The sequence below is a fragment of the Calidris pugnax genome, unplaced genomic scaffold (genome assembly GCF_001431845.1).
Source record: "Calidris pugnax isolate Ruff unplaced genomic scaffold, ASM143184v1 scaffold225, whole genome shotgun sequence".
Lineage (NCBI taxonomy): Eukaryota > Metazoa > Chordata > Aves > Charadriiformes > Scolopacidae > Calidris > Calidris pugnax.
Window position 1 is genome coordinate 3,174,554 of NW_015091072.1, and position 13,418 is coordinate 3,187,971.

General features: G+C 43.2%; 1 protein-coding gene across 2 annotated transcripts in view; it reads left to right on the forward strand.

The window, feature by feature from the left end:
• GSK3B (glycogen synthase kinase 3 beta) overlaps window positions 1-13,201 on the forward strand; it is a 173,944-nt gene extending 160,743 nt beyond the window's left edge. For both annotated transcript variants that reach the window (XM_014957155.1, XM_014957157.1), the window contains 2 exons: window positions 5,688-5,786; window positions 12,669-13,201. In XM_014957155.1, coding sequence (XP_014812641.1) covers window positions 5,688-5,786; window positions 12,669-12,736 — 167 coding nt within the window. In that variant the 3' untranslated portion in view covers window positions 12,737-13,201. The remainder of the gene's footprint in view (window positions 1-5,687; window positions 5,787-12,668) is intronic.
• The last annotated feature ends 217 nt before the right edge of the window (window positions 13,202-13,418 follow it).

Consider the following 13,418-nt stretch of genomic DNA (forward strand, 5'->3'; position numbering starts at 1 on the left):
TGTGAAATATCACAGTCAGTGGACCGTGAGGGATGAGATTATCATTTTGGAGATGATCCTGCTCCTTCGTACCTGAGACACCATAGCAAGGAGTAATACATATTAGGCTTGGCAGAGAGGTTTGTAGTGTTGCTACGCATTTTGGTTCTGGATGTGAGATAAATACAGAGGCTCTGGTGTCCAGATTTTATATGCTATACAGTTCATCTGGCATTACATTGATTCAGTCGTTTAGAAACTGTAAAAATGATGGACAACTACCTTTTTTCTTTGAAGCCAGACTGGTGTCAAATTTTAAAACCATTCATGTATTTTTTTTTTCCCCACAGAAATCAGAAATGTAAAACTGATATCCCCCCTAGAATAGTTTTGCCTGCCAAGACAGAGAATGTGAGAAGTATGGCATACAAATATGCTAGTAATTAATTTTGCAGCACTTTTTTTTTTAAAGTGATTAGCTGCCAATTCTCACCCTTTGAGAAAGAATAGATCTGTGTGCATTTTCTGTTGAAAGTTTAAAATACCTTTTGGCTTAGTTAGCATCAATGTAATTTTTCAAACTCTTCAGTGCATGCAATGCCCGTCTGCCAAAACATGAAACAGAGCCCTCTCCTTGAACATGTGGAGCCCTTCTATTTAAAAAGAAAAAAGGAGGGTGGGGGGCAAGCTTTGTGTCTGTTCAAAGTAATAATTTTAAACTGCCAAAAGTAAATTTTTAACTTGTTTTGAGTGGCTGTCTTGCAGAAGGCAAATATATTGAATATACTAGAGCATTACCAAAGCATGAACACCTGAAAGAGTTTAAGAAAATAGCTTATGCTTCCAGTCACTGTCTTCTGTGCTGATTCCTGCATCTGTTGTTATGAAGTTAGTAGTTATGTTACAGGTCCTTCCTTGTTGCAGTATTCATTAATTGTCATTTTTCATATCCTAAGGTCATGTTCAGTAGCTAAGATAGTTATGATCCCAGTATCTTAATGCAGCTTCACTGCTATTCTTTTTTAATTTCTTATTGTTTCTTAATTATGTTAAGACTGGTCCTATCTACTACATGAAAACGATGATTTTTTTAAAAGGATTGGAAAGATCTATAGTAAGTCATTTTTTTTTTTTAATTCTTAGGGGAAAAAAACCAAATGTATATATAGGGAATGTGTTCCTGGTTTCCCCCTAGGCAGTTTGGGATGCTGGGTATGCTACCCTAATGCATACCCTTTAAAGCTCCTTTTTTGCCATCATAAGGAGCTGATGTGCTCTTTCCTTGCACAGTGACTCATCAGAATGGCAAAAGAAATAAATTCCATTGGAGCGTTTTCCTTAAAATGCAAAAAAGCAGGTTTCTGTCATCGGCAGGTGCCAGATTTACCATCTAAATGGAAGGCAGGACAGAGGCTGGTCATTAGCGCATTTCCATATAAGCTCTGTTGCAGGTGACCAGCCAAACTCAAAAAAATGACCAGAGTTTTAAAAAATAAGTAAATACATTGCTTAGCGCAGTCATTTTAAGGCCTTTGTAATTAATGTAAGTGCAGCAGTGAGTCTCGTGTAACAGCAGTCCTGATTACAGCCTCAAGATACACAACAAGTTTTTGCTTCTCCTGTGACCACTGTGCAGTCCTCAATCTTTAGCCAGATTGTGCAAGGTCCTGTCAAATTGGCTAGAAGAGCAGAAATCCCAACTGGGAAATAGATCAGGTCATTGGAAATCAGGTGATGACTCATGTTAAGTCATCTGTAGTAATTTTAAAACTAATGAAAGACGGCTTTTTTGAACGGCATTTCTTTCAACAGACAATATTAAGTTTTAGAAGAAGTGTTTTATTTGGCTATATCCAGTTGACCGAAACCCATGAAGTAGGAGGTAGCTTCAGAAGGCTTGAAGGCAAAACTGTTAGAAATAACAACATAAATCTGACCGTTAATGCATCGGATTGATTTTTCGGAAAGAACCTAAGCGTCATACCAAATCTGCTGATCTGGGCACTGATGCTGCTCAGATAGTCTAGAAAAAAAGCAGTGAGAGTATATGGAAGATAAAGATCATGGTCTTTGGCTGCCAGCAGTAGTTGTGGGTCATACAGGTGCTACTTTATTGTAGCAATAAGATCTGTCAGAGAGCTTTATCTGGTCATTCTTAATATCTTCCTGTAAGTTTTTCTTAGTATTTAAACTGATTCTTTATGCTGGTTGGGGTTTGAAAAAATTATTTTGGCTAAGGAGGTATCTTCACTAGCCACAGAGCTGCAGTTTAGTGGTTGTTAGACCTGCAAGACAGGAGGTCCAGAAAGCAGTTTTTCTCTTAGACATTGCATTTTTCAAACAATCTGTGAAATTACTACTATTTCCTAAATTCCTTATAACATGTCAGTGGCTGTGCTGGGTCACAAATGTTACTGTCACTCCATGTCGGTCATTAAAGGCTGTAAAATTTTTCTGTGACTGCATCTAGGAATGGTTATGATGATTCTCGATGACAAATTACTTTTCTGCTAAAATGTGGGGGGTTTGTGTTTTGTTTTTTAAATGAGCCTGGCTCATGACCTTTAAAAAAGATTTTATAGGGTTTTTTTTATATGTATCTGTATATATAAAAAACAGATTTTATTTTAGATTTTTTAATATATATATGTAAAAGCCATTCATTTCTAACCAAACTGTTTCAGTGTGACCATTTGGGTGCTATCTAGGTTTTTTTAGACAGAGTATTTCTACTCAGGGCATGTGAAGAGGGGAAGAAAGGAAAACAATGGAACTTGTGGTGTATCCAGCACTCTTCTAGGTTGAGGAGAAACTGCTGGAATAACTTTCAATACATGGAAAGTTTGTTATTGTGACAAAGAAAGCATGATACAAGACTGATTTTTTTTTCCAGTGCATTCTGTGAGTGTTGAGAAGTCAAACCAAAGGATACAGAAAAAGAGCACTGCAGTGTTTTGCAATACCAAGCATATTCTTGTGTTTGGGGAATGAAGATGATCTGGTGTTCCAGTAAAACTGGGCATTTTCATTCCTGCTCCTTATTGGAGATGTAAACTGACTGCAAATGGCATTATTTGATCAGGAGAAAGCCAAAGGTGTTCTTCTGGCTGATGTGAATGGGAGTTGTGTCTTGTAAATAAATTGGGATAGCTGCTCTGTTCACATCATGGTATGGAAAACTTTGTCTGGATTGCCTTGATCACCATACCTTCTTGCAGCTGTGTTGGTTGTAATTAACCCAACCTTGAATTGCAAATTTAATTTAGATAAGCAGGCTACAGTTCAACAGCTTGTCCAAATACTGTGTTGGAAATCACTGAGAACAGAGGTTCTCAATACTTTGTAGATACCACAGGTCAAGCTTTTTCCTCAGCTTTGACATGTCTCATCCTTACAGGCAGGATAGCTGCAAAAATACAGTAAAACAAAAATTCAGACAAGTCCTCAAGCAAAGTTTCTGTTAACCTTCAGCCAAAAGAGTTCAATTTACTGTGGTTATTTCTTGTCTGAATTGACCTGCTCCTCTAAGTGAAGCATCAAGACATTCAGAGCGTGCTGAATTTAAGAAACTTCATACCAAGAAAGATAATGTGGGGTTTGAGAAGAAGGGAACAAGATCGGTCTTGTAGTCTATGTGCAAGTTCTTCAAGGTAGCTTCAGATAAATGGTTGCACTTGTCTTGAAAATGAAACAGTATGTTTGCCATAATTGGTGTTGTGAAGGGAGGTGTTCTGATGGCATTAGGTGAACGTAGAGGAGGAATGAGAATGGGGTCGAAGTGCTGTTGCAGCAGTGTCCTTGTGACCCATCAGCTGGTTCGTTGGCTGCAGCGATGCAGGCAGAGCACAGCTGCATCCTCAAGGCACCCCTTAGCACCGGAAGGTGGCAAATGTCATTTGGTTTCCTTGAGGTTTTAGCTCTGCTTTTGTTTGGGTTATAACCCCATATTGCTGCCAGTGATGAGCAGAAAATAACACAGGGATGATAGAAAGAGCGAGGTGAACAGCAGGTTCCCAGTAAAAACAGATTTGAGAAATAGCTTTGGAAAAAGTACTAAGAGAGCAACATTTTCTAGCACGGAACAGCTAATGCCCAAGGTAGTATTAAAGTATAGGTTTATCACTGGTGGTCAGCTTTGACACCTGAGGGTTCATGTTTCTTCAGTTTGTTCCTCCATTTAAAATGGAGACTTACGAATTTCTGAATTACATTATGAATATATGAATTCTGAATTATTCCCACGTGACTTTGAGGATTAGTATTTGCACAGATGCTGTGAGTATTGAGGCTTTCTAGAAGGACTAGCTAGGTCTGCTTAGACCTGAATGGGGCGTTACAGGATAATTGGATGTGTGGCAGGTAACGTGGCAGCTTCTGTTTGGTTCTGGACTGGAGATTGTGTTTGTAAGTGCTGAAAGGCAGTCTCAGAATGTGTACTAATAAGAGGCTTGTAAGCAGGTGAGAGTCTTCTGCATCTTGACCTCCCAGCAGTAAAAAAACTTAATGTAACTTCATGGAGAAAAAAATAAATAAATCACCAAGTAGATTACAGATCCATTTAGGCTCTAAGTTTAAAAGTTGTGTTAAAGTAAAGCAATAGGGTCTTATAAATGAGTCCAAATAATTTAAGACAGTACAAAACCACCGTACTGAACCCATGGTGTGATTTGGACTGGTTTCTGTACAGGAGGTCTTATGTAAAAAGCTGTCTATTCTCATTTCTCCTCCAGATGACCTCCTGGAGCTCCAAAAGTCATCAGTCTCCTTCCGTGAGGTGACTGTTCACATCCTTGTAATCGGATGTTGCTTTCTCATGAGACAGTAACTCCTGTTTCTGCAACAAACAGGACCTGTCTTGTCTCAACTCAGTCCCACCTTCTGTGAGGCACTAGATTCTCTTGAAAGGGTGCCAGAAGATTGTCATTTGTTGGCAATGTGTTGCCCTTAATCCTCCTACAGTTGTGGCTGTAAGATGCCTATTCCTCATTCTGATACACATTGAAGCTATATTAGATTTGGAGCCTAAAAGACATGACTATTTTTTCCTTGCTTAATGTCTTCATAAAGAATGGTTGCCTCATTTTGTTGTACATTTAAATTGCCCAGGAGACCAATTCCTTTTGCCTTGCCTTGTGCTTTTAAAGATGTCACCTCTTCTTGGCCTCGCTCAAGGAGACTGCTGTGAGAGATTGGTCTTGGGTTCCTGGGTCCTTGAGAAAGCGATGCTTGAGTGAGCCAAAGAACTGAATCCCTGAAGCTCTTGGAGCAACTGTGGCAGCTGCCTGCTTGCTGAACCAGTGCCCAAAGCCTCACCACTGTTATCAGCCTTCTCCTTGAGACTGATTGCAAGTGGGATTGCGAAGGGAATCCTTCCAGCACTCAGAAGGATACTGATTATCAAGCCGTTGATAAGGAACGGGCTTGGCTGGTTCTTTGCTAACTCCCAAGCAGCTCTCTTTCTCTAAGAAGTAGTTCCTTTGCACCACTACTTGTAGTTTTGACAGTCATGCTCTGGAGACCGCCTAGCCGAAGACGGCTGTGGTTTCCTCTCGCTGGTTGGCAAAGAAGAAAACGTAACGTGACCTTTGGCTGTAAGGGCATGTTTTCACCCGAGGTTACTGTTACAGGAGGTCAACCCACGGAGCTGAGCCTGCATGTGGGGCTTTTTGTGGGCGATGAGCTAACTGTTTGTTCCACCTCCCCTCCAGAACTGTCAAGTAACCCATCTCTGGCTTCGATCCTCATCCCTGCTCATGCCCGGAACCAAGCAGCTGCTTCAACCCCTACAAACGCTACAGCGGCCTCAGGTGAGAACGTGTGCCTGCCTTCCTTCCCACCCTCGCTCCCCCTACCCCGGCATGTACCCTCTCCTGTGGTCCATGTACCCTCTCCTGTGGTCCATGAGTCACCTCGGCCCTCGGGGTGAATGGGGACGAGGGGTTCGTTCCAGCATCACCTGAAACTTCCTCTTGGTAGGTGGTCATGTGGGTGCTAGCTTTGGTAACCAACCAGATCATAACCCAGAGCACTTAGACTCCCTATTCAGATGTTTAGTTTGTTGGTCCCTCTCGCGCAGACTTTCACTGTTAAAAAAAAAAAAACCACCTCATTACCTCCCCTGGTTTTTAGCAGTCCTGGTGGATTTTGCCTCTAATTTCTGAACTCTCAGTCAGTCTGAATTTAATACTGGAAATTAATACTGGCTCGGAGCCCGAGTTTGTGATGCCTAGGAAGAGGAGAAACAGCTAGCTGCAGTACACGTGGCCTCCGTGGAGCGTGGATGGAGAGGATTTTTCCCCAAAGGGAAATAGCACTTAAAAGCTTGGTTACGGAGTTCAAGCAGTGTGCTCACTGCCTCATCTAAGTAGTTGCAGTTGCTTCTTACCGAGTTTGCTTGTGTCATCGTCGGGCACGAGGCAGATGCTTTTGGGTTTTGGCCAGCACTCAGCAAATTTCTTTTTTGCCTCTCTTGTGCTCTCTCAAGTTTCTGTTCAGAAACCTTTTAAACGCTCGCTGTTGGCCAGTAGCCATTCCGTATGTATTCTGTTTCCAGTGAAAGCTTAAAAGCTGGGTAATATCAGTTGGGCGACTCCCAGAGAAAATCCTAGGTGTGGCAGAGGTGATTCAGTACGTGGCACTCTTCCTCTGAGTCAGCCCTGAGTCAGCACGGCAGCCAGCTGTCTCCGGGCTTGGGCAGCCAAAGGCAGGCTCAAAATGGGTGTGTTTCCATACATTTCCTGCACATCCCATTTGACAAGGCCCGTGACCCCCCCCTTTGGAGGTGCAGGGCGCTTACTCGATGTAAGATAGAGAGCTGATAAGGAAAAGCTGTAATTACAAAGGTATTCTTGAAACATGCAGGTTGATGTGCTGGACGGGTACCTCATATCAGATACACTTGGTCCAGCCAGTGCTGTATAAAAAGCATTTTCATACTCCAGGACAGACAGAGGTACCCAGGTTTGAGAGATGAGGCTTCTCTCTGAAAACCTAGTAGCAGTAGATAAAAGATAGAGCCTGTACAATTTATGTGCTCTGAATTTAGGAGAAAGCAAAATTGCTAATTTCAAATTTCGTGTGTTTGTTTCATACACTTGGCAGTATTTTGCAAATAGTCATGTTCTCTGTTTCCCTCTTATGTGCATCTGTTGCTCAACAACGAGTGAGAAAAAAAAAAAGCTGATAAAGTAGTAAAAGTGATTGAAAAACTACAAAATACAAACATGGAAAATTATTTTAAGCCCTTCTGAAAAAATATTGTTTCACTTGATGTCCCTTTCATGCCTTTTAAGGAGTCCTCTTTGCCACGATACAAGTCTTAGGGAATTAATGGGGTTAAGAAGTCTCTTTTCATCCAGCACTTTCCAAGAGTTCATGGGGAGGTGGGGGGAATGCATTAGACTGAGTCCTATATGTGAAATATACTATAAGAAAAACCAAAGTCAACCCCACCTTACCAATGTCAATATTTTTAAACCTTCTGTTTGCAAGCACTGCACTGAGTTGGGATAGGACCTCTTATTCATAGTTCAAAAGACCAAAGAAATATCCTTGCAGCTTGGAAAGAAATTGTGAAATTAAGTTCAGTATTGGGCAACACGCAGCTTTGGGTTTCTGCAGCACAGCTGCCTTGTAGTTTCTTATTCATGTGGGGTTCTCACACCAGGCAGTGGGAATGTCATCAGAGTTGTGATTTTTAGGATTAGGTCCTGCATGGCGTTATATTAATCTGTTGTGCTTTGCATGCTGATGCTACACTTAGCAAGAGATTCTCATAGAAGAGGACCCTTCTTTCCCTGTGCCCCCTGCACGTCTCAGATCAGTAAATTTCTAGTTCTTCAGTAACTGCTAAAGGGGTACAGGAGCTACTCTCCCACCTAACCCAGGGCATGCCCATGGGCTGGAGGCTTTTTGGCTAAATGTTTGCTCGTGTGATAAGCAGTGCAGTTCCAGGAACGAGGAGTGATGATGAGGCTACAGAACGTGGCTCTTGAGGCAATTCCTAGGGCAAAGCAAGCTATATGTGACTGTAATCCATATGATTAGTGTGTAACTCCTGTCTCCATCTAGCAAGCAGAACCAACACTGAGGTTCAGGTGTCTGCTGTTACGTCCAGTGTATTTGCGGGCTCTGTAAGCTTGAGGCACAGGTGCACATACATGGAAATGCAGTGTATTAACTCAGCACTGTCATTAATCCAGCTGGGCTGCTCGTACCTGCTGGCAGAAAGTTACTCCATTTTCATAGCTGTGACCTTGGTATGCAGTCTTGTCAGAATGTCAGCTTTTCGATCAGGTTTCTGCTTTCTATCATGCACCAAGGCAGCCTCATAGTTAGAGAATAACTAGAAAATTGAGATCTATTTCTCCAAAGTCTAGCAGTGTTTGCCAGGAGGCTTAGCAGTGGCGTGGTGGTGAGAGCTGGAAAGATTGGCTTTTCAATGTACCACGTTAACAAGTGCAGGTTTCATCAAGCCAGCAACACTAGCACTTGCACTAACCAATTTGACACACGTGCCTTTTTTAAAAGTTACCCAAAATGAGTAATTTTTTGTTAAAATTACTTCCGTAGGTTCACAGCAGTGATTTCAATAGCCCAATGCAATAGTAAGCCTGGGATCATGATCTTAAATGCAGTGGAATTCTTGTAGGTATTTTTTGAGTGTTAAAAGATTGTATTTGTAAGTTTCCTCTTCTCTTGAGACGTGAAGCTACACTCACTGTACCAGTGGAACTTGGCTTTCCAGTGGCAGTGGGAAGCCTTGCTGCACCAGCATTAGTAAATTCATCTGTGAATTGTCTGTGACATTAGTGGCAAACTAAAGCAAAATGGAGGAAAAGGAAGATTATTATTTGCCCCTGCTTGAAATGGCGTACTGACTTTCTGGTGCTGGCCAGAATTTCACTGGCCACTGATTAAAAATGCCAGTGCAGCTTTACTCATGTGGATGTAGCTGGAGGAGGAGGAGCAGTCACACCAAGCAGAAAGCATATCTGCTTCTGTGACTACATCTTTTCCTTCCTGGATCAGCCAGCAACAGTAGTTACCTCTCTGTTAGTCAGCATTAAAACGAGAAGAGCATAATGACCATCTGCAGGGAGTTGTGCCAGCAGGGATGCTGGGGTCATTGTCTTCGGCATCCTGCTGTGTTGATCCCCTGTAATCCCAAATGCGATGGTGTGCCTCAACTTTCAGCAGCAAAACAGATTACAGCTGGAGTTACCTGCCAATGTATGGCAGTAGAAAAAGACCACGGTGCTCCATAAAATAAGATTTAATGCATGTACAGTATTCCCATTGAGGGAATTCTGGAAAACTTTAATTCCTTAAACAGGAGAAGAGGGGCGAGCAACTTGCTCAGGCTTCTGCAAGCTCAGCACAGGGATGAGTCCATGACAGAAGAGTAAAACTTGTGTGTTTCAGGCTCGCCTGGATTTCTACATCCAGAGGCAGGCACAGTAAGAAAACCAGGCTTGTCTCCTCAGCTGTCCTGTGAGGACTTCCAGGCTGGTGGTAGGATTGTTTCTGTGTCTTTGCAGATGAGCAGCACAGTCTGCCAGCATTACAAATCCAACCAGCTAATGCTGTCATTAGTGCTAATGGGCTTTCTCAGACTGAGTTGGCGTCTCTGTCTTTCTCTGAACTGTAGCCCCGTCTTTCCTTTCCGGGAGGTTTCTAAGGAGTGTCACACACCCTCCAAGACAGCTGAGGCATCCCTCAGAGGGAAAAGCTGAATTGGAGGAGGTGCTCTACGTTGATGAGAAGTACTTTTGCCCTCTGTTTGGAGGAAGTTTTGGAAGCGGTTGACACTTAAGCCCTTACGTGGTTTCTTTCCCGCACAGGCAGAGGTGTCAGGTGGGGAGTTGAGGGCAAGGACCACACCTGTGGTGTGGTCGTCTGTCCCACACCAGAAAGCTGCACATCCAGTTCCTAGCTTCACTTTCCAGCAGGGTTTCCACAGTGGCACAGGCCACTGCTTCCCAAAGCGGATGTTTTGACAGCATTGCTGAAGACTAGAGTTTCTTCTCTTATGCCCAAATACTTATTTCTCATGGTGAGGAGGAGTAAGTGAATGTCTGGAGACCCTCATACTCCAGTTGTGCTCTTTTATTGGGGCTTCAGCAAAGAGATGCTGGAACAAGCCCCTCTTTGTTCCCCAAATGTCCCGTCAATGCGGAATCAAAGAACAAATTGGAATGTCAAAATACTGCATTTTCTTGCAATTTTGGAGCCAGTACAGCCTTAAGCAGACTCTGCACTCTGTCCCAATCTGGGTAGACTTCTGTATATTGTGAAAAGCCCCATGTAAAAGGTTTTGGGCTACATCACCTGGTTTATTTTCTTTTTAACATGTGGTGTAGATATTTCTCAGGAACTCCCCCATTAGAGTGATGATAGAAAAGGAGCATATGTTACATCTGTTACATGAAGTAGCTCTATCTCCTCTTCTTTTTTTTCGTTATCTGTGCTCAGTAGCAATGTAATGATAATGATTTCAGCCTCTGCTGTCTTCAGGAATAGGAGATCAAAAGGCACATTTCATTTCAGCAAATGAAATACAAGGACATTTTTTACACATACAGAGAAATCCTCTGCCAACAGCACAGACCCCAGCTGGACTGCTTGCATCAGGCACGGCAGATGTTGCATTAGCTAGAGTTTATCCATACCTGAAAATTAATCTAGAGCAGGCACAGTGAGAGTTTAAGGTGTGGAAACTATTACCTGTCTGACCAGGTCACTTTTGATTTCTGAGACCATCGTTGGTCTGATATGGGGAGTTCTCCACGTAGGAGGGCATCTCCCATGTGCAAGGGCAGTTTTCCAAATAATGTTGGTACTGTTGTCATGCTGCTTTGGTGCTTTAACTGCATGAGGTGGGGTTTTTTATCATGGTGGTCGTTCCTTCGTGAGGAAGGGGTTGCCATTAATTTGGGATGAGAGGAAAGGGAACAGACTCCCAGAGCAGCAGTCTGGCATCCTCTGCCCACAGGAGGATTCTCCTTCCTTCCCACACACTCCTAGCAGCATTTCCTTTTCAAATAGGCATCATCCTCTCTTCCCACTTGTCCCTTGTATTCCTGGATGCTGCTGTTTATTTGATTTCCTGGTTTTGTTGCAGCTGCTTGTGTACGTTACTCAATTTGTTGCTCAGCAAGCGCTGCCCATCTCTAGACTCTCATGTCATTGCCTCTGCTCGTGGCTGCGCTTCCACCTCGGGTCAGGTCGGTGTGACAGGAGGAGAGGGGTTTCGTTGACAGGTGACTGTAGAGCATTGCCCAGGGAACCCTCCTCAGCTCTCCTGTGCTGGAGAAGTATTCCTGCACCCCCACTGCCCACCAGTTGTATTTTATTGTGGCTGTTATTTATGCTAGTCATGCTCTCCTTCAGTGTGAGGTCAGTAAATCTCTTCTTTCTTTTTGTAAGCCCTTTTCCCCCACGTCTTTTGAATGCACTGCTTGCCCGCTCTGCCCTCTTCTGTATTGAGATAATAAGTGTTATTTTTTTCCTGTTGCAGTATTGATAGCTTTGCAGTTAACCTTACTTACACTAAGTGGGAGAAATGCACAACGATCTCATGTAGAAAACCTCACTTAGTATCTTTTTCCCATCCTGTATTTATCGTGCTGAGTATTTTACGTATTTAACCATTCGTCCTCTTTCCTTTTTGTGACTGTGCTAATTAATTAGATGCTTCATAGGATGGTGCAAGATGAAGTCAATGCATTTATTTTTTTTATTTTCCCTACCAACTCTTCTAATGCTAAGAACAATTTTTTTAGAGAAAACACCTCATGCATGTGGCTTGTGAAAACACAGTGGCAGTTGAATTTCCTTTTGGTATTTCTTTGCAAACCCTGTGTTTTCTTGGAACGCACTTTGACATGTGCCCATCATCCAGGGACTTGTCTCTCTGTGGAGCAGTGTCCCTCCCAGAGAAGGGAAGGTGTTGGAGACTGTTTCCTGAAGAGACTTGATCCCCAACAATGTGGATCCCCCCACAACGTCGTGTGCTTGTGTAAACCTCGTTACTGGCTTCAGGCCTTGATGTTAATCTGCTTCAGCAGTTCGGAGGGTGGCAGATCCAACTTTGGTTGAGCAATACAGAATAAAGCAGCACGTTTTCTGGGGCAACAAGTGCATGAGTGACACAGGGACACACAAGCTGTCTCTGCTGGGACAGCAGGCTCCTCGCACTCATTGTCTGCGCTCATTCACACAATTAACAGATGCCTTTGCTACAAGCAGGCCAAACAATACGAAACTTCAACACCCATGTGGAACCTTGCAGTGGCCACGGATACTTGATGTGTTAACTTTGGGGATTCCAGTGTGCCTTGTCTTGCAGTTAGAGCCACTGGAATGTAACGTGGGCGACTTAACGCTGCGCCAGCAGTGCAGAATCTGCTAGAGGCCAGCGGGGTGTTGGCGTGCCAGCCTGCAGCCCTCAGCCCTTGAGCCTGCCTTTGTCCTGCTTAAAGACCATCTTCCCACCCTCTCCCCAGACCAAACTGTTCCATCTGCACCCCCTGAAGTCAGGAGAGCCTCCTGACCAAACGGCACCTCGGTGGGAGTTGCGGGTTTCCCCGTGTGCAGAATGTCACAGCTATTGTTCCAAATGTGTCTGTATTTTGGAGGTAATACTGGTTGTTTTTCTCTCTCCCCTTCCTCTCGCCTGTCGTTTGCAGATGTTAACGCAGGAGAACGAGTTCAGACCAATAGTGTAGCTACAGCATCAGCCTCCAACTCCACCTGAACCGGTACCAAGCAGCCAGCTGCACAGGAAAAATCACCAGTAAATTGAGTCTTGCTCAGCAACACTGGTCACATTTGGAAAGAAAATTAAAAAGAGGAAAAAAAAAAACAAAAAAAAAAACCAACCAACAAACCAACCAACCTGTTCATTTTAGTGTTCAATTTTTTATTATTATTGTTGTTCTTATTTAACCTTGTAAAATATCTATAAATACAAACCAGTTTCATTGTATTCTCACTGCAGGGTGTCCGGGGCAGGGGACTAGGTGGGGGGAGGAGGGAAAGCGGAGCAATACAACACACCAATGTCTCTCCCCTCGACAATCTCTTCATGTTGGAAGTTTGCTGTTGTGTACTTCAGAACCAGGACTCTTGCCTCATGCCCTCTCCCACAAGAGAAAAGAAGGAAAAAAAAAACAAAACAAAACAAAAACAAAACAAAATAACCCCCCAAACCTCATTCTCTGCTGAAGTTCTTTTTTTTAACCTCTTTTTTTATTTTCTTTTTAAGTGAAGTTTCGGACTTTTGATGTAGTGCACAGCTTGAATTTGGTCGGGAGCTTAGCAAGGGGTCATTCAACAAGAGCTCAGCGTTTCTTTGTCAGCGAATCCATATCCCAGGTTGTCTGAAGAACTGCCCCGGCTCGGTGCGGGGAGCGGGCGACGCGGTAGGAAAATAGGTT